Genomic DNA, 20,723 nt, shown 5'->3' with positions numbered 1-20,723 from the left:
AAACCTTAACCACAACCTTAAACTTTAAAAAGGGCAAATACGATCGCATGAGAGCCATGGTGAAACAACGACTCAAGAAAAAGGTGGACAAACTCGAAACGGTACACCAGGCATGGTCCTTACTGAAAAATACTATCACAGAAGCACAAAATCTCCACATTCCGAGGATTTCCAAAGAAGGGAGAACAAAAGGTAAAGGAGAACCGGCATGGCTTACCAGACAGGTGAGGGAAGCCATAAAAGAAAAGAAGGACTCTTTTAAAAAATGGAAACACATGAAAACAACCGAAGCATGGAAAAAACATAAAGATGATCAGAAGAAATGTCACAAGGCGGTGAGGGATGCCAAAAAGGACTATGATGAAAAAATAGCGCAAGAGGCCAAAAACTTCAAGCCCTTCTTTAGATACGTGAAAGGGAAAAAACCCGCAAAAGAGACGGTGAGACCCCTGGACGACCAGGGAAGAAAAGGGTACATCAAGGAAGATAAACAAATTGCAGACAAACTAAATTCCTACTTTGCGTCCGTCTTTACGGAGGAGGATACCGCAAAAATACCAGAAGCAGTGAAAATGTTTAGTGGAGTAATAGAAGACAGCCTCACCACAGTCGAAGTGGAGTTGGACCAGATATACTACCAGATCGACAAACTTAAAAGTGACAAATCCCCTGGACTGGATGGAATTCACCCGAGAGTCTTAAAGGAATTGAAGGTTGAAATCGTAGAGTTATTGCAAAAACTTGCCAATCTGACAATCAGAACTGGACAGATACCAGACGACTGGAAGATAGCGAAAGTCACGCCAATTTTCAAAAAAGGATCGAGAGGAGAACCGGGCAACTACAGACCTGTGAGCCTTACGTCTGTCCATGGAAAGATGGTTGAAGCACTGATCAAGGATAGCATAGTCCGGCACTTAGATACACACGACTTGCTGAAACCCAGTCAACATGGGTTCAGGAAAGGGAAATCATGTTTAACAAATTTACTTCAATTTTTTGAGACCGTGAACAAGCAAATTGATAGTGGAATGCCGGTGGATATAATATATTTGGACTTCCAGGAAGCGTTCGACAAAGTTCCACATGAAAGACTTCTCAGGAAACTACAAAGCCATGGAATAGAGGGAGATATACAAAGGTGGATAGGCAAATGGCTGGAAAACAGAAAGTAGAGAGTGGGCATAAATGGGAAGTTCTCAGACTGGGAGAAAGTGACTAGTGGTGTGCCCCAGGGCTCGGTACTTGGGCCGATCCTATTTAATATTTATATCAATGACCTGGAAGACGGAATATCCAGTGAGATCATTAAGTTTGCAGACGACACAAAGCTATGCCGGGCAATCAGATCGCAGGAGGATAGCGAGGAACTCCAGTGCGACTTGTATCAGTTAGAGAAATGGGTAGAGCAATGGCAGATGAAGTTCAACGTGGAGAAATGCAAAGTAATGCATTTAGGTAGTAAGAATAAGGAACACGAGTATAGAATGTCAGGCACAACTCTGAGTAAGAGCGAGCAAGAAAAGGACCTGGGTGTACTGATAGATAGGACCCTGAAGCCATCGGCACAATGCGCGGCAGCGGCAAAGAAAGCAAACAGAATGTTAGGCATGATAAAGAAAGGAATCACGAGTAGATCGAAGAAAGTCATAATGCCGCTTTATAGAGCAATGGTCAGACCACACTTGGAATACTGTGTCCAACATTGGTCTCCCAACCTAAAGAAGAATATAAAACTGCTGGAGAGGGTGCAGAGACGAGCAACGAAGCTAATAAGAGGTATGGAGAACTTGGAATATGAGGAACGACTCAAGAAACTGGGACTGTTCTCCCTTGAGAAGAGGAGGCTGAGAGGGGACATGATCGAGACGTTCAAAATACTGAAAGGCATCGATAAAATAGAGCAGGAAAATAAATTATTTACATTGTCTAACGTGACACGGACAAGAGAACATGGTTTGAAGCTAAGGGGGGACAAGTCCAGGACAAATATCAGGAAGTTCTGCTTCACGCAGCGAGTAGTAGACGCCTGGAATGCTCTCCCAAAGGAGGTTATTAAGGAATCCACTGTGCTAGGATTCAAAGGCAAATTAGATGCACATCTCCTTACGAGAGGCATAGAGGGATATGGGTGACTAAAACTACATCAGGTGTATACCTGACTGGGCCTCTGCGTGTGTGAATCGCCAGACTCGATGGACCATGGGTCTGATCCGGAGATGGCAGTTCTTATGTTCTTAATTTTTCACATTTGATCATAATGAGCTATTACCCATCAGTGACAGCTGAACCGGTCTAGAGAGTCTAAAAGAAAGAAAATTAGCAGGTAAAAATCTAATTTCTCAATTTCATATACACAGAACACAGATCCTCACGCAGTATAAAATAACTAACCATAAATTAAAAATAGAAATATGTAAACAAATATTAAACTGAACCCCCAACAAGCCACAATACGACACCAATGCATGCTGAAAAATTTAAAGAAAGCAGAAGTAAACTAATTTGGAACATGAAGATGTTACTAGCCAGACTTTACGGTAAATATCCTGCAAACAATGGGATGGTTGGATAGGCTGGATTGAGCTTGGATGACAACTTCAGCAATTGGAACCTAGGACAATATCAGACTTTACAGTCTACGGCCCAGAAATATCAAAGAAGAGACAAGTTAATTTAATCATGTATTTTTTAATGGGTATAATTTAAGTGCAGACTGGATGGACCGTTCAAGTCTATCTCTGCCGTCATTTACTGTGTTACTATGTTATATTATACTATAAATTAACACCAAAATTTGAATAATATGATGAAACTATTTTACTGGACTAAATATATTTTTCAATTAGGTTTCAGAAGCCACAACCTCCAGCATTTATTTCCTCTCTTCCCCCTTCTATTGAACATCTACCCCTCTTTCTCTCTTTCACATTTCTCCTCTCTTTCACATTTCTCCTCATCCTGACCTAGTAAGAATAGCCTTACTAGGTCAGACCAATAGCCCATCAAGCCCAGTAGCCTGTTTTCACGGTGGCCAATTCAGGTCCCTAGAACCTGGCCAAAACCCAAAAAGCAACAACATTCCATGCTACCAATACAGGGCAAGCAGTGGCTTCCCCCACTCTTACCACAATCTCTGGCAACGTGAAAAAATATTTTCTCCTATTGATTTTAAAATTATTTCCCTTTAACTTCATCGAGTATCCCCCAGTCTTTGTAATTTTTGACAAAGTGAAGAAGCGATCCACTTGTACCCATTCTACTCCACTCAGGATTTTGTAGACTTCAATCATATCTCCCCTCAGTCATCTCTTTTTCAAGCTGAAGAGCCCTTCCTCATGCAATAGGAGCTCCATCCCCTTTATCATCCTAGTCGCTCTTCTTTGAACCTTTTCTGTCTGTCTTTCTCAACCCTCATCCAGCGTCTGTCCTTCCTCTCCCCCCTACATTCAGAATTTGCCCCTTATCTTCCCCTCTCCCACATCTAGCATCTAATCCCCCTTATCCAGCATCTACCCCTTTCTGAAATGAGAAAAACAAACAAACCGCAGAGCTGCAGTGTTCCTCCTCACGGCTTCCTGCTCTGCCCTGGAACTTGAAGTAATGTCAACGGTGGGCGAGACCAGTAGCTGCAAGGAGAAACAATGTGGCCCTGTAGTTTGTTTGATTTTGTGTTCAGCAGTAGCATGGACATTGTTGTAACAGCAGCTTTTAGATGGTGTGGTTATTTTATAACATAGATGTTTCTTTGTAAAATGACTGTTCATGCATGAATGTCCATTTTTCATGTATCACAGAGCAGACTGTGTGTCAACAGATCCTGTTTGACAGTAGTTGAGAAATGGGCCTCCATCTGCGTTGTACAGTCTTAGGCTTCCTCTCTAAAATGCCATTTTTTGTGTCCTTCACAGATCAGTTATGGAGCAATGGATCCCATCTTCAGTGACCGGATTCTCTTTCCATCCTTTTTCCGAATGGTCCCTAATGAGCGCTCTCAGTATGACGCTATTATACAGTTACTCCGGCACTTTGGATGGACCTGGGTTGGGATCCTGACATCGGCTGATTATCAAGGACAATCAGCTGGTGAAGAACTTAAGTGGACAATTATTCAGAGCGGAGGTTGTGTTGAGTTTTTAGCAATGATACCACTGATTGGGAATTATCAAACTACACCGGAGGTTGTTCACCTGATTCGCAGTTCCACCTGCAGCGTGATAATCCTCTACAGTAGTATGGTCTATCTGCTCCAGCAGTTCATGATCAAAGAATGGAGAAAACATGAAATACCTCCGAAAGTGTGGATTCTGTCAGCAACTCTGCCAATTATTACAGATTTCAATTTAGGAAATGCTTTCCAGATCTTAAATGGCTCGATAGCATTTTCTATCCCAAAAGGTGAAATTCCTGGATTCAAGGATTTCCTTTATAGTGTGAATCCTACCATGTTTCCAAATGATGTTTTACTGAAATTAATTTGGCAGATAAATTTCAGATGTAGGCTGCCAGGCACAAAGATTTTGAGATTTTGGCCAGATTTTGATAGGTTGCCTAATTGTACTGGGTCTGAGACGCTACGAAGCCTGGATTCTTTTCTGTATGATGTCTATAATTTCAGGTTCTCTTACAATATTTATACAGCAGTCTATGCCCTGGCACATGCTTTACATCAAATGTACACGGCAGAGCCCTTACAAGGACCGATTACTGACAGAGAGAGTCTGCGGCAGAGATTCCAGCCATGGCAGGTAAAATGACACCAGATGTTATAAGCAGGAGGTGTGAGCGAGGCAAAAACACATAGCCACCTGCTTATATAGAAAACAAAGACACACACAACAGCCAACCAAGCACAAAGTGATACTGAATATAGGGTTACCATATTTGTGAAGTCAACAAAGAGGTCACATGACTCCGCCCCAGAACTCCTTTCCACTAGTCTCACCCTTCCCAACACCCCACCTTTCACCAGTTTTGCCCCTGCCCCGCCCCATTTTTCATCCATTTCCTTAGTCACCTTCTCATCTTCTGTACCCTTTCAGTGCTTTTCTCTTTCTCTCCCCCCACAGGTACATTTCTCTACCTAACCCCTCAAGGATTCTTCTCCCTCCATCCCCCATGGGTGTTTTCTCTCCCTCATTTTCTCTTTCCACAACCCCCTCTCTTGTGAGTTCTTTTCTCTCTCTTTCTCCCCAACTCCTCTCCCATGGGTACTTTTCTCTCTGCGATAGACTTGCGTTGCCTTTGCGTCTCCCTGCAAAAGCCAGGCACGTGCAGCCACTGCACAAGCTTCAGGCCCACAAGCCTTCCCCTCCCAAAGTCAATTCTGATGTCGGAGATGAAGTTCCAGGCCAGCCAATCGCTGCCTGGCTGGCCCGGAACTTCCTCTCTGATGTCAGAATTGATATCAGGGGGGGGAGGCTTGTGGGCCAGGCCCTTGTGCAGTGTGTATACGGGCCTGGCTTTTGCGGTGTCTGGGAAGCAGGGAGAAATCAGCGACAGTGGCTTGGGAGTGGCAGGGAGAGAGAAAGAGATAGAAAGGAAGGGGGGCAGGGAGAGAAAGAGAGGGGAGGAAGGGGCAGGGAGAGAGGAAGAAAAAGTTGGGGGAGAGAATGGAGTGTGTCAGGTGGCAGGCAAAGAGAGAGGAAGAAAAAGTTGGACTCATGGAGGGACAGAGAGAGATGTTGGTTTGGGAATGGAATGAGGTCTGGAGGAGAGGAAGCATGCAGGACAAAAGAAAGAAAGAAAGAAAGATTGGATGCACAGTCAGAAGGAAGTGCAACCAGAGACTCATGAAATCACCAGACAGCAAAGGTAAGAAAAATGATTTTATTTTCAATTTAGTGATCAAAATGTATCCATTTTGAGAATTTATATTTGCTGTCTATATTTTGCACTATGGCCCCCTTTTACTAAACTGCAATAGCAGTTTTTTCCGCAGGGAGCCTATGAGTGTCAAGAGTAGCACAGGGCATTCAGCGCAGCTCCCTGCACTATAAACCGCTATCGCAGTTTAGTAAAAGGGGAGGGGGTATATTTGTCTATTTTTGTATAGTTGTTACTGAGGTGACATTGCATATTTTAAAGTCATCTGCCTTGACCTCTTTGAAAAAAACCTGAATATTACATTACATTACATTACATTAGTGATTTCTATTCCGCTTGTACCTTGCGGTTCAAAGCGGATTACATAAGAAGAAGCTGGACATTTCCAGGAGGGTACATGACATTTAGGGTAAGACATAGTTACATAATGAGTATAGACTTGGTAACATTGGTTGAGAGCAGTTATATTACATTACATATCAAATCTTATTCCGGTTTTTGGTCGGTTGAGGATTTGGTGTCAGGGAGAGGGTAACCTGGTCGGTGTATGTGGAAGAGGAGATTAGGTGTTATGAATATGCTTTTTGAAAAGTAGCGTTTTGAGTTCTTTGCGGAATGCTTTGAAGTCAGATGTTGAGGTTAATAATCTGGTTATGGAGGGTTCGAGTTTTGCTGCATGCGTTGCTATGAGGTTATCGTAAAGCTTTTTACGATGAGTGCCGTTGAGTGGTGGGTATGAGAATGGTGTCAGTGTTCTTCTTATTCTGGGTGGAAGGTTCCGGTGTAGGCGATCGATTAGATAGGCAGGTGCTGTACCGTTGAGTACTTTGAAGATTAGACAGTATAGTTTGAATTGGATTCTGGCTCTGATCGGTAGCCAATGTGAGTCTAGGTAGGCGTTTGTTATGTGGTCATATTTTCCGAGGGAATATAAATAACATTTTCTCTGCGTACAGTGTGCTTTGTGGTTTTTTTTATATTTTATTGTTGGTAGATCATTTTGACTTGATCATTTTAAAAGTAGCTCACAAGCCAAAGAAATGTGGGCACCCCTGGTCTATTGTATGTTAAAATGTACAGTGCTACATACGCCTTTCAGCGCTATAGAAATAATAAACAGTAGTAGTACTAGATGCATTTGCCTCATTGAAATGAAAAGTGTGGAATAACTTGCAAGTTTCATGGCTCCACATCAGGCTCTTCTTGGTTGGGCTGAGAACTTTCCAGCGGCCCCTCGTAACCGCCACAGACTCATGCAATATAAAGTCATCAGGGTACCGACTATTGTTTATCCCACCTTTTTTTGTTGGGACTATTTTTTTACATTGGTATCTTTGTTCCCCACCCTTTTTTCCTGTACCTCTCAATTCTAGCACAAAGTGGGTTTGTGCCATTATTCTATAAGGATGTGGGCTGTAAGATGCACCTAAAATGTAGGAAGGGGTGCTGCCCTGAGATACGAAGAACTATCTCTTAATGCATTGATGCTCTGAAAACTTAACACACAAGATTGAATTGAATATGGACATTTGTATTTTGCTTTTCCTTTGACAGTTCAAGGCAGATTCTGAAATTCAAAGCCAGTAGTATCAATAAAGGGAAACCAAGCCATTATGACAGTAACAAGGAGGGAAGCATGTGGTGCAGTGGTTAAAGCTACAACCTCAGTATGTTAAGGTTGTGGGTTCAAATCCATGCTGACCCTATGCAAGTCCCTTAATCCTCCCCGTGCCCCAGGTCCATTAGATAGATTGAGAGTCCATTGGGTCAGACAGAGAAAAATGAATGTGTACCTGAATAAATTCAAGTAAACCGTTCTGAACACACTGGGGAGAACAGTATAAAAAATTGAATAAATATGGTAAATATGCATCAACTAGTCTTTAAGACCGTTAGATTAACGGGTGCTAGAATAGATGTGTGTCTTTGTCTTTCTTTTTTTTTTTTCTCTCCTTGGCTGCTTTCTGTCTGTCTTTCTTTCTGTCTCTTTTTCCCCCCCTGTCCATCAGTAGCCCTTCTCCCTTCATTTTACCTACCCTGTCCAGCAGCACCTCTTCCCTGCTCCCCCTGTCCAGAAGCAGCCCTTCTCCCTTCCTTTTACCTTCCCCCCTGTCCAGCAGCACACCTTCACTGCTCCCCATGTCCAACAGCAGCCCTTCTCCCTTCGTTTTACCTTCCCCCTGCCCAGCACCTGTTCCCTGCTCCCCCCCTGTCCAGCAGTAGGCCTCCCTTCCTGTTACCTACCCCCTGCCCAGAAGCACCTCTTCCCTGCTCCCCCTGTTCAGCAGTAGGCCTCCCTTCCTGTTACAGCCCCCCTGCTCAGTAGCACTTCTTCCCTGCTCCCCCTGCCCAGCAGTAGGCCTCCCTTCCTGTTTCCTCCCCCCTGCCCAGCAGCACCTCTTCCCTGCTCCCCTTATACTGCAGCATCCCTTACCTGATTCCCCTGTCCAGCATCTGGCTGTTTAGAAGAGAAAGACAGAAGAGCAGCAGAGGGCCTTACAGTACTTCCTGGCTGTAGATAGGTCTGCCGCTACCTGGAGGAGCTGAAGAGCAGGGTGGGCCACGCTTAGAGGTTGCGTGGGTGCATGGGAAGCTGTTTTGCCTGCTAGTGTGTGTGAGGAGCGGCTGGGATCACATGCAATGTCCGACGTTCTTTTGTCGATCGTTTAGTTCTGTGCTGGAGTTATTTTTAAGTTTAAAGCTGCCGCGGCGGCTCGTTTCACAATCCCCATCTGTGTTGGAAGACTTCTCCGACTCAGGTGGGGCTCATGAGAGTAGCCGCCACCGCGGCTTAGAACTTAAAAATATCTTCGCTCAGAACATCCTTGTGGTTCCGTGAATGTGGTGCCGTTTTTTCTTCCAAGGTAATAGAACCCTAAGCACGCATGCGCACTCCTACCACCACGGACATACGGATCACGGAACATGCAGGTAGGAGTGCGCATGCGCGCTTAGGGTTTTATTATAGTAGATAGAAATTTACCTTTATAAAATTCCCATATCTGCTGAAAAAAAAAATAATGTCTCCTACCATATACCTTTCTTACATATAGACTTTGCATTCTTGTCATGCCTACACATCTAGTGACCTCTCACTGGTACTGAAAATATTGCTCTCTGGTACCTCACCTCATACATTCAGGTGAGTTTCCAGCACTTTCTCCATGCAATTTCCTGATTGTTTCCTTTTTTTTTCCAGCTGAATAATTTTCTTAGGAATATTCATTTTAAACCTTCTATTGGAAATGAGATTTTCTTTGATGAGAAAGGGGACACTCCCACTCGATATGACATTCTAAACTGTATTTATTTGCCCAACGGAGCCCTCATCCAAACCCTTGTGGGCAGCTTTCATCCTTCTGCCCCTTCCGATCAACAACTCTTCATCAACGAGAGCGCCATCCGGTGGCAACCGCTCTTTAAACAGGTGAGGGTGAATTACATTGTTCTAATACTCAGGGTCAGCATCCTCATATTAAGAGAGAGTATTATAGGTCATCCTGGCTGGCATTAAAAAGATCAGATTGTCATTGGACCACCAGCTCAGTGACAGTATGTAAATTACTTTGTGGGAGACCTGGGTACACGTTCTGTGGCTGGCATTTGTGCTGTGGGATCACGAGGACCAGGAACAGTGTCTGTCATACTTCAGTGACATCTGGACACCAGAAGAAGTCAATATTAGCTGAGCTCTAGATACATACAAGTAGCTGCACCCGATTCAGATCATTAATAACAATAAAATCCATCATGGAGGCTCAATCTCAGTCACTTCACTTTGGCTGATTTGCTGTTTTGATCGCAGTCTTGGATACATTGTTTTGGCTGATTTGCTGGTTTGATCGCCATCTTGGATACTTCATTTTAATCGAGGTCTAGGATACTTCATTTTGATCGCAGTCTTGGATACTTGTTTTGGCTGATTTGCTGGTTTGATCGCGGTCTTGGATACTTCATTTTGATTGCGGTCTTGGGTACTTTGTTTTGGTTGATTTGCTGGTTTGATCGCGGTCTTGGATACTTCATTTTGATTGCCATCTTGGGTACTTTGTTTTGGCTGATTTGCTAGTTTGATCGCGGTCTTGGATACTTTGCTTTGGCTGATTTGCTGTTGTGTTCACGGTTAGATGAAGGTTATTCTATGATTAATATTTTTACTTCACCTAGCTAATTCTGATAATATAGTTGACATCCAAAAACGGCATACACTGGCACTTGGACGTTTTAATTATCAGGATGTCCAAGTGCCAATTTTCAAAACCAACTTTCAAGACATTTGGAGAGGCGTCCCAGCTACTGTGCATCCAAAATTCAAGAGTGTTGTTTTGGTGGTGTGCTATGGGTGGGCTTTGGGCATGCTTAGACTTGGATATCTTGCAGGGATAATTGAAGCTTTCAAAAAGATGTCCAGGACATAATTTAAATGTTCGGAGCTAGACCTGTTTTAAAAGCATCTGTTAAAAAGATACCCAAACTGAGCTATTAAGTAATCACCCCCCACACTCCCCTTGTGGTCACTTTCCCCCTTTCCAACCACCCACCTAAAAATCTGAATGAAACATACCTGTGTCAGAAATACCTAGAAGAAGCAGAATAAGAGAAGGGAAACCCTTTATCTTATATCTTTCTCAAAATGACTCTGGGATTATGTGGACATGGGAAATAGAATCCATCTCCTGTGAAAGCTCACAAGTTGTCCTTGCTGTTGTTCCTCAGACTCCTCGTTCTGTGTGCAGCAAGAGCTGTAGGCCAGGATACAGGAAGGCTCCCAAAGAGGGGAGCCAGAAATGTTGCTATGACTGTGTCTCTTGTGCTGAGGGAGAGTTCTCCAATGCAACAGGTAAGAAAAACAGTAACCAAGAAAAATAAGGTTACAATAAAAGAAAAAATGAAGAAACTTCATTTCACTTTGTCTGTTATGTTTATACCCATCCATTGTTACTACTTCACATGCACAATAAATAAAGGTAAACTGATATCATATATTAAAACAAAATCAATATGACAGTATTTAAACCAATAAAACACCACAGCAAACATACGAGCCTTTGGTTTCTCGTGAAGTGTCATTCCACAGCTTGTATTTTTCACATAACTGCTATCTTAGGAACACTTAATAGCTCCTGCTTTAACAAGAGAAGTTATTGTGATGGTTGATAACTTTACTAAAATGTGTCTGTTTGTATTGTGACATTCACAGTTATTCTATTCCAGAAATTTTAAACAAGAATAAACGAGAAGACCAATGCTAATACACATACAGATAAAGAACAAAGAGCTCAACCAAATAGTAGATTATAATTCTTCAGGGCGCACAAAAGGGTACACAGTTGGGTATACTCATTTGTTGTGCTCTTTTAGCAGTGTGGCTCCACAGGTACATTTTAATCATTCGGGTCACTTATGAAGGCGATTACTGTGGTAACTGAACTGAAGCCCACTGGGAATTACTGAGCTGTGGCTGCACGACTTTGAAAAGAGGAAAGTTTTCTTTATGTAAAGAAATATTTTCACAGACTATTCCCGATTCCACCCTCTACCTTTCCTTGAGCCTAATATTCAAAAGTAATTACCTGGATAATGAAGCTATAATGGGAATAATTCCATTACAGGGCAGCAACTTTAAGCTGTAAATTACATGGTAACATACATGTGTAAAAACCCTTCCAAGAATACTGCCTAGTTGAAAAGTATGTGCCATGATGCATGTACTTTGCTCATGTAAAATAATCCTTTGTGTGATTAACCCAGTCAATGAACCGTAGATTCACAATTACAAGCGTTACAAATAAATATATCCTGTTATACGACTCTTCTCCTAATGAAATAGTACCCTCATAAGTAGGCCAATTCCTTACCCTTTTATGATAGGTGCCCTGTTAAAAAATTTCTTTCCACCTTCATCTGGATAATTCCCCTAGCCAATGCTACCACTGATTTGTAAAGCACAGCTGAAAATCCAGATAGTACTGAGGCAGTGGGTGGAGAAATATCTGGATGAAAGGGCAGCAGAATCAGCAGATATTGGCACTGAATACATGAGTTTTGTTTAATTGCCACAACTGGTGTTGAAGAAAAAAAAATGCTGACCATGGTGGATGAATACTGACCCAATTATTTTTGTTCCTCTTTAGTGAATGTATCAAAATAGAAACATAGAAACATAACATAGAAATAGATGGCAGATAAGGGCCAAGGCCCATCTAGTCTGCCCACCTTAATGTCCCTCCCCTACCTTCGCCCTATGAATAGATCCCTCCCCTACCTTCGCCCTGTGAATAGATCCCATGTGACGATCCCATTTGGCCTTAAAATCAGGCACGCTGCTGGCCTTGATCACATGCATTGGAAGACTATTCCAGCGATCAACCACCCTTTCTGTGAAAAAGAATTTCCTGGTGTCAGCTCGTAGTTTCCCTCCCCTAATTTTCCACGGATGCCCTCTTGTTGTCGTGGGACCCTTGAAAAGGAAGATATCTTCCTCCGTCTCTATGCGGCCCGAGAGATACTTGAACGTCTCGATCATGTCCCCCCTCTCTCTGCGCTCCTCGAGAGAGTATAGCTGCAATTTGTTTAGCCGTTCCTCGTATGGGAGATCCTTGAGTCCCGAGACCATCCGGGTGGCCATTCTCTGAACCGACTCCATTCTCAGCACATCCTTGCGATAATGCGGCCTCCAGAATTGCACACAGTATTCCAGATGGGGCCTCACCATGGATCTATACAGCGGCATAATGACTTCCGGCTTTCGGCTGACGAAACCCCTACGTATGCAACCTATGACTTGTCTTGCTTTGGATGAAGCTTGCTCAACTTGATTGGCAGCCTTCATGTCCTCACTGATGATCACCCCTATGTCACGTTCTGCTTCAGTTCTTGTTAGGATCTCTCCATTTAGGGTGTAAGTCTTGCATGGATTTTGGTTGCCCAGGTGCATAACTTTGCATTTTTTGGCATTGAAGTTGAGTTGCCAGGACCTAGACCAGCGCTCCAGTAGGAGTAGGTCGTGCATCATGTTGTCGGGCATTGAAACATCATCTATTGTGCATTTGCCCACTACATTACTTAGTTTGGCGTCATCGGCGAATAATGTTATTTTACCCCGAAGCCCTTCTGCCAAGTCCCTTATAAAGATGTTGAATAGGATTGGGCCCAAGACCGAGCCCTGTGGCACTCCACTGATCACCTCCGTCATTTCAGAGGGTGTGCCGTTCACCACCACCCTTTGAAGCCTACCTCCAAGCCAGTTTCCAACCCATTTCGTCAATGTGTCACCTAATCCTATAGAACTCATCTTGCTCAGCAACCTGCGGTGTGGTACGCTATCGAATGCTTTGCTAAAGTCCAGGTACACGATGTCCAGGGACTCCCCAATATCTAGCTTCCCCGTCACCCAGTCAAAGAAGCTGATCAGGTTGGATTGGCACGATCTCCCTTTTGTAAATCCATGTTGACGGGGATCAATGTGAGCTTCAGACTTAAATTTGTTCCCTAAAAAATAGCACCTTCTCGTTTTCGCTATATGGACTCATGGGAAAACTCTTCTAGGGAAATGCAATACTGATACTCTTTGGACCAAGGTGTGGGCTTACCGTTTCATATCCGCCTTGTCTCTCCCATACGGAAATACACAACTTAGAATTCTGTTCAATTGATTGATTGTAGTTATTTTTTTAAATGAATATTTGATATTTGTTTCACAGATAACTGTTTTGTATATATTTGTTCTTAGTTTTCAAACTACAATAAAAAAAATTTAAATATAAAAATAGCATATTTTATTCAAATGCTGACAAAAATACAGTTCATTTTTAGATATGGAAAAATGTCTGAAATGTCCCGATGACCAGTGGCCCACGAAGAAGCAAGACGGCTGCATTCCAAGAACCATCGAGTTCCTTTCCTACGAGGATCCACTGGGTGCGGCTTTGGCTTCCTTAGCCATTGTATTATGTGCAATCACTGCTGGAACTCTAGGAATATTTCTTAAATATCGAGAGACTGCTGTAGTGAAAGCCAATAACCGAGATCTCAGCTTCATCCTCCTTCTCTCCCTCATGCTCTCCTTCCTCTGTTCCTTGCTATTCATTGGGCGTCCGGAGAAGCTGACCTGTCTGCTCCGGCAAACTGCTTTTGGGATCATTTTCTCAGTCTCTGTTTCTGCAGTCCTGGCAAAAACCATCACAGTTGTCATTGCTTTCAAAGCCACAAAGCCTGGAAGCAGGTTAAGGGAATGGGTGGGGTCCAGAGTACTCAGCTTCTTGGTCCTTCTGTGCTCCCTGGGTGAAGTTCTGATCTGCACTGTGTGGTTACTCATCTCTCCCCCATTCCCAGACTACGACATACAGACTGATCTTGGAAGGATGATACTAATATGCAATGAAGGCTCCCTCTTTGCATTTTACAGTGTGATCGGGTATATGGGCTTATTGGCTATATTAAGTTTCATTGTTGCTTTCTTAGCCAGACGTTTACCTAACAGTTTTAATGAGGCCCAATTGATCACTTTCAGTATGCTGGTGTTCTGCAGTGTTTGGGTGTCCTTCATCCCGGTTTACCTGAGTACAAAGGACAAATACATGGTAACTGTGGAGATATTTGCAATGCTGTTATCTAGTATAGGACTGTTGAGCTGTATCTTTATCCCAAAGTGCTACATTATTCTGCTCAGGCCTGAGATGAACACAAGGGAGCATTTAATTGGAAAACAATCTACCAGTATATAAAACAGTATAACTAAAGTCACGGACTTTATATTCTACCCTCCAGTACTGAAGAAATGAACCTGTAGAAAGATTAAAATAGTGGTTGTACTGGGAGAGCAGAGTCAATAGGATAATCCGATGGGGTGCATTATAGGAATTTGTTTTTTAAGAAAAGTAATGGAGAATGTATAGAGAAGGGCAAAGGACTAGCATTAGAAGGAAAGCAGAAGGATACAGTTGATCAGAGGTATACCTGACTGGTGTCATTTCTGGAATGGCACCAGTCAGAGTTGCAAACACAAAACAAGAAAAAACTGCAGACAATCTGTACAAGATGCAGGCTATGTTTATTATATCAAATATTAAATGCGGTCAAAGATACCACCTTTTTACAAACCAAGGAACCCGAAACGGTCCTTGTTTCGGTAAACACGCCTTCCTCAGGGGTCCTAACAAATGTAAATAAAAATAATAAAAATAACCAAGAACATGCAATTCATATGCAATTATTGGACGTGTGGTGTGCTAAAGTGATAAAGTAATAATCTGTATAATGTGGTGAAAAATCATAGTCTGAAGAAATAATACACAAAAGGTGTTAATGCATGAAAACAGCGCAAAGTGCATAGAGATAAAAGTGTGATTTAAAACATATATGTGTAAAGTATGAAAACATAGAAAACATAAAAGCCAATGAAAGTGCTAATGTGCAATTTGGTGCAGAGTGCTATACCTAGAACAGAACATAAAAAACAAAGAAATGAATTAATGAGATGAAACTGGGGGGACCTACCATGGTTGATATGGTTTTAAATCAAACCGCAATTTAAATTGATAATGAACTAAAATAGAAATAAAATCTTCATGGACATATATTAAAATCAAAAATCAAGACAATTTCTTTATTAAACAGTTAATACAATCACATAGATTGCGCTATAAGACTATATCCTACTTATACCTAGGTGGATTACAGAAAACAAACACGGATGCTGTTTATTTACATAGAAAATGGCATGTTTCATTATCAAATCATTACCATCTTGGTACATGAAAGACCGTGCCTCACATTTACTGTACAAGGTACCAAGTCTAAGCCTTTCCTGTAGCACACCACAGCTCTGACAAACAGTGACCAAGATGATAAAGGGGATGGAACTCCTCTCGAATGAGGAAAGACTAAAACGGTTAGGGCTCTTCAGCTTGGAAAAGAGACGGCTGAGGGGAGATAGGATTGAAGTCTACAGAATCCTGAGTGGAGTAGAACGGGGTCACTCTGTCAAAAATTACAAAGACTTCAATAGTAAATGAAGAAATTGGTGAGGCACTAAACCACATGTCTGCTAAGAAGGCACCTGGCCCTGATGGACTACCATCTGAATTTTTTCAGGTATTTCAAAAATGGCTTTCTCCATATTTATTGGAATTCTTCCAATATTTACTTACCTCTAGAGATATAAGAGGATCTTTCACAGAAGCGACAACTATAGTACTCCCCAAACCAAATAAAGACCCTCTTAAAGTACACAATTACAGGCCTCTATCTTTAATAAATTCGGATGCCAAGATATACGCCAAAATATTGGCTAACAGATTACAACACGTCTTACCCAATTTAATAAATTCTGATCAAACCGGATTTATGTCTAATAGATTTTCTAGTGACAATACAAGAACATTTACTCATGTGATATCCCTTGCTAATTCTCTAGAGTACCCCTTAGTTGCTGTAGGTCTGGATGCAGAAAAAGCATTTGACCGTGTTGAATGGTCATATCTTTTCCAGGTTATGTTATGGTTCGGCATGTCACCTAAATTTATTGATATGGTAAAGATATTGTATACTGCACCAACTAATAGGATATATGCTAATCAATATTTCTCCTCACCCTTCAAACCTAGCAGGGGAACAAGACAAGGTTGTCCTTTATCTCCTCTGCTCTTTAACATAGCTCTAGAACCTCTATTGATTGCAATACGTACCTCACCTCACATACATGGCTTCACTTATGGAGGAGTTAGCATCAAGCTTTCAGCATATGCGGACGACATCCTACTATACATCACACCAGAGTCCATCTCTCCTCTACTTCAAGTGCTGTCATCTTACTCCACTCACTCAGGATACAAGCTAAATTTATCCAAATCGGAAGTATTACCATTGAACTGCCCTGAGGTAGGCCGCTCCATTACCGACCTTGGATTACTTTGGGCGCCTAACAAGTTGAAATACCTTGGACTATACTTCACGAGTGATCTAGAAACAACATTAGACCTTAATGCTACTCACTTTCTTGACTCAGTCCGTCTCCTAACCTCTAAATGGTCACCGCTCAATATGTCATGGTGGGGTAGATTGGACACAATTAAAATGATGATTTCTCCTGTTATAAATTACACCTTAAGTATGATACCTGTTATGATGAAACCGGCTTTCTATCAAAAGATTGACAAAATTCTTGCAGCTTTCCTATGGAATAATAAACCACCGCGAATAAGTGTAAACAAACTTAGGAACGCTAAGGAGGAAGGAGGAGTTAACTTTCCCAATTTCAAAAACTATCATCTTGCCTTCTTACTTCGTCAAGGCTCCCGTTGGATTTGCACTAATTCTGATACTCTTGAACCCATTTGGCTGCAACTGGAACGTTCAATAGCAAATACCGTAGCTTTAGAAGACTTGCCTTTTCTTGGTCACGTTGATCTTTTGTCAACTCATCCCATCATTGCTTCCACATGTACTGCTCTTCGACATATCGATGATATGCTGACTCCGAGATGGCACGAAACCACACACCTTCCACTATGGGGAAATCAAAAAGTTCGTATTCAAAATGCCCCGATCCATAATCCATTGTGGAAATCTAAAGGAATAACTCGACTATGTCATCTTTATTCGAATTCACAGTGGATACCGTTCCAACAAATTGCTGACTCACATCAGATACCGACATCGCATTTCTTTAAATGGATACAATTGAAGTCGGTAGTTAAAGCACATTTCAAACAAAAATCAATAATTGAACAGGCTCCTCAACTCCTAATCCTATGTGATCTACTTTCCCATAACAGACATGAATCCTCACAATGGTACAAAATCATGAGGAAGCTTGATACTTTCTCTCTCACTACACTCTACTCCTTGTGGAGTAGAGACACAGGATTGGAACTGGAAATACCTGAATGGAATATGGTTTGGAAAACGACTCACTCTGCACTAGCTTCCTCAGCTATATCTCAATCTCTTTTCTTCCTTCTTCACAAAGCGTTTTGGACCCCAATAAAACTGGCTAAGATTGCACACCAGACGGACTCGATGAATGGCAGATGCTGGTCCTGTCATGCCTCTCCCGGGACGCTGGAACATATGATTTTTCGTTGCACCATTATTCAACATTTTTGGTCTCAAATTTGGCTTACTATTAGTGCTATACTACACATATCGGAGCCCATTACATTGGCTATTGTTATGTATGGCCCTTATGGACTTAAGACTCCTTTAATTGAACCCCAAGCCAAATTGCTAAAAGCTCTACTAGCTATTACCATCAAACAGATTCTGGCTAACTGGAAAAATTCGCCAGCACTGTCATGCTCGGCGTGGTGGAATCAGATATGCATTACTGCTAAATTTGAACTGGCTGCTGCTGAACGCAGAGGATCGCTGTACAAAACTCAAAATACATGGAAACCACTACTGGACTATTGCTCTGATTGATGTGATGTTGTTCTATATAAGATATATATTCTATGTCTCAAATCTATGAATTCTTACCAAGCAGTCATTCTTTCTCTCTTTCTTTCTTTCTCATTTCTCTCTCTTTACTATTGATTTAATATTTGTGTTATTTTCCTTTCATATTACTCCTCTCAGTTGTAATGCAATGTCTGAACTCAGAATTTATTTCTCCAATAGCTCATATCTAGATGCATTACCTTATGTAAGCCTGATCTTATTGTTACTATTTTGGTTGTCATTTATTGAAAATATAATAAAAATTATTTGAACTAAAAATTACAAAGACTAGGGGACACTCGATGAAGTTACAGGGAAATACTTTTAAAACCAATAGGAGGAAATTTTTGTTTTTTTTCACTCAGGAGAATAGTTAAGCTCTGGAACGCATTGCCAGAGGTTGTGGTAAGAACAGATAGCGTAGCTGGTTTTAAGAAAGGTTTGGACAAGTTCCTGGAGGAAAAGTCCATAGTCTGTTATTGAGAAAGACATGGGGGAAGCCACTGCTTGCCCTGGATTGGTAGGATGGAATATTGCTACAGTTTAAGTCATGGCCAGGTACTAGTGACCTGGATTGGCCACCGTTAAGGATGGGCTACTGGGCTAGATGGACCATTAGTCTGACTCAGTAAGGCTATTCTTATGATCTTTTGGGGAGAGGAGGAATAAAGAGGAGGTTGGGCATCCTCAAGGCAGCTACGAAAACTGGGACTATTCCTATATCTGTCTGCTATTGGAACAGATACTTTAATGACCGAAGACCTTCTTGGGGGTGGGGGGCGTTCTCCTTAACCACACCATCTGATTTTCAAGTACTGGATTTTATCCAAGTTTATTTTATATTCGATATACCACATTAGTAATAACATCTATGTGATTTACATGTTAAAATTCAATATAAAATGCATTCATTTTTAAAATTTCTAGACTGCTTAAATCTAGACAGTTTCCATATAAAACATATATAATATTTCATCAAACAATACATAGCACATGCTATTTCAATTGTACAAGTACAATATAACGTCAAGCTTAAAATCCTTCCATATCTCACACATAAACATAACATTCTCAGTAAAGTGCAAAAATATGAAACCATCAAAGTTCTCTTCAATATATAACAACACTGAATCATTCTTCAATTATTTGTTGATGCATTTTTCTAAGTATTGATTGTTGTTAGAATTAATGTTGTCCTGATTTGTTTTAACATTTTATGTATGTAACCATTTTGATATAAAATGGTATAGAAATTTTTTAAATAAATTTCATAAAAAAGCGTCAAATAGTGTTTTTAGCATTTTTTTAAAAAAAATTGCAGGCAATCCATACAAACCCTCAGAGGGAATTCCAAAGCCTCACCCCCAGCTTTGTGACATAGAAATACATTAACTGTAATAACAGATAAAGAATTTAAAGTAAAAATTGAGTTTAATTGTGTGGGCTTAATTTCAAACTGGCCCTAACAAGGCCTGCTCTGGTCAAAGTTATTAGTCTATCAACCGAAGGCATCCATGAATAGGAATGTTTTCAGGTAATTTTTAAAATTGGTCAAGGCTAGATTCCATTCGGATATAATTTGGGAAGGCATTCCACAATTGTGGACCAATGACCAAAAAGATGCAATCTTGAGTAGACACATATGTCATAAGCCTGTTTGGTGGTACAGTAAGTATGTATTAGTGTCTCGGGTGTCCTGGACGAATCTCAACTCTTTCAGTCTCTTTCTTCTCTCTGTGAAAAACAGAAGAAACAAAGAAGGTGACTGGTTGGTGCTTGATCTCCTTTACTGGATAATATAACACCGACTCAACACGATCGTGTTTCAGCCTCTGGAGTCCGATTCTGTGAACTGAGGAGATGCACAAATGTGTAACACTTTTCTTTTAGTCTTTTAAAAGACTTTTATTTGTACGCCTTTAGGCAAAAAAGCGTGGTTGTTTGATGTAAAATGAAGTTCAACCAGAGATGGTAAACCAGTTCCAATACTTGTATGAATTGAAGGGCCTGAATGTATCCACTACCCTATTCCAGTAACACAGGAAATTCTTGTCCTTCAATCATTTTTCAATTGTGTAACTATTTTGCGCTAATCTTACATCTCGGCTCTTTTTTCTTCAGAATCTCACTTGCCAGGACTCATAGTAACATAGTAACATAGTAGATGAACGGCAGATAAAGACCCGAATGGTCCATCCAGTCTGCCCAACCTGATTCAATTTAATTTTTTTTTTAATTTTAATTTTTTAATTTTTTCTTCTTAGCTATTTCTGGGTAAGAATCCAAAGCTTTACCTGGTACTGTGCTTGGGTTCCAACTGCCGAAATCTCTGTTAAGACTTACTCCAGCCCATCTACACCCTCCCAGCCATTGAAGCCCTCCCCTACCCATCCTCCACCAAACGGCCATACACAGACACAGACCGTGCAAGTCTGCCCAGTAACTGGCCTAGTTCA

General features: G+C 41.4%; 1 protein-coding gene across 1 annotated transcript in view; it reads left to right on the top strand.

Moving 5' to 3' along the window:
- The window catches only part of LOC117368589 (vomeronasal type-2 receptor 26-like), a 32,238-nt gene extending 17,686 nt beyond the window's left edge, over positions 1-14,552 (top strand). Inside the window, exons 3-6 of the mRNA XM_033962319.1 lie at positions 3,912-4,748; positions 9,026-9,253; positions 10,543-10,666; positions 13,642-14,552. Of these exons, the coding sequence (XP_033818210.1) occupies positions 3,912-4,748; positions 9,026-9,253; positions 10,543-10,666; positions 13,642-14,552 (2,100 nt within the window). The remainder of the gene's footprint in view (positions 1-3,911; positions 4,749-9,025; positions 9,254-10,542; positions 10,667-13,641) is intronic.
- Positions 14,553-20,723: the final 6,171 nt, after the last annotated feature.

Source organism: Geotrypetes seraphini, chromosome 10 (genome assembly GCF_902459505.1).
Source record: "Geotrypetes seraphini chromosome 10, aGeoSer1.1, whole genome shotgun sequence".
Lineage (NCBI taxonomy): Eukaryota > Metazoa > Chordata > Amphibia > Gymnophiona > Dermophiidae > Geotrypetes > Geotrypetes seraphini.
This window is presented reverse-complemented; position numbering and strand designations above follow the sequence as displayed.